Source organism: Cynoglossus semilaevis, chromosome 11, assembly GCF_000523025.1.
Source record: "Cynoglossus semilaevis isolate Cse_v1.0 chromosome 11, Cse_v1.0, whole genome shotgun sequence".
Lineage (NCBI taxonomy): Eukaryota > Metazoa > Chordata > Actinopteri > Pleuronectiformes > Cynoglossidae > Cynoglossus > Cynoglossus semilaevis.
The window spans coordinates 1,110,824-1,111,171 of record NC_024317.1 but is presented as its reverse complement, the minus strand read 5'-3'; the positions used below and the strand labels follow the sequence as shown (position 1 = coordinate 1,111,171).

Genomic DNA, 348 nt, shown 5'->3' with positions numbered 1-348 from the left:
CTTAACAAAAGCATATATTTTCTCCTCTGTCTTTTTTTTTCAGAGTTGAAGTCGACCGGCACCGCTCACCACTTCTCCTTCCTGCTCAACTCCACCGACTATCGCATCCTTCGCATGGACGAGGACCACGACCGCATGTACGTGGGCAGCAAGGACTACGTCCTGTCTCTGGACCTGCACGACATCAACAAGGAGCCGCTCATCGTGAGGACAAACGGCTCACGCTAACACGCCAACACGCTAACACGCCAACACGCCAACACGCCACCCCACGGGTTCAACGCCGACCAACGGCTAACCTACCTTTCTGCTCTCTCTCTGTCTGTGTGTGTGTGTGTGTGTGTGTGT

General features: G+C 54.0%; 1 protein-coding gene across 1 annotated transcript in view; it reads left to right on the top strand.

Moving 5' to 3' along the window:
• Positions 1-348, top strand: part of LOC103385726 (semaphorin-3F) — a 38,203-nt gene that overhangs the window by 19,276 nt on the left and 18,579 nt on the right. Inside the window, exon 2 of the mRNA XM_025060037.1 lies at positions 44-223. Coding sequence (XP_024915805.1) covers positions 44-223 — 180 coding nt within the window. The remainder of the gene's footprint in view (positions 1-43; positions 224-348) is intronic.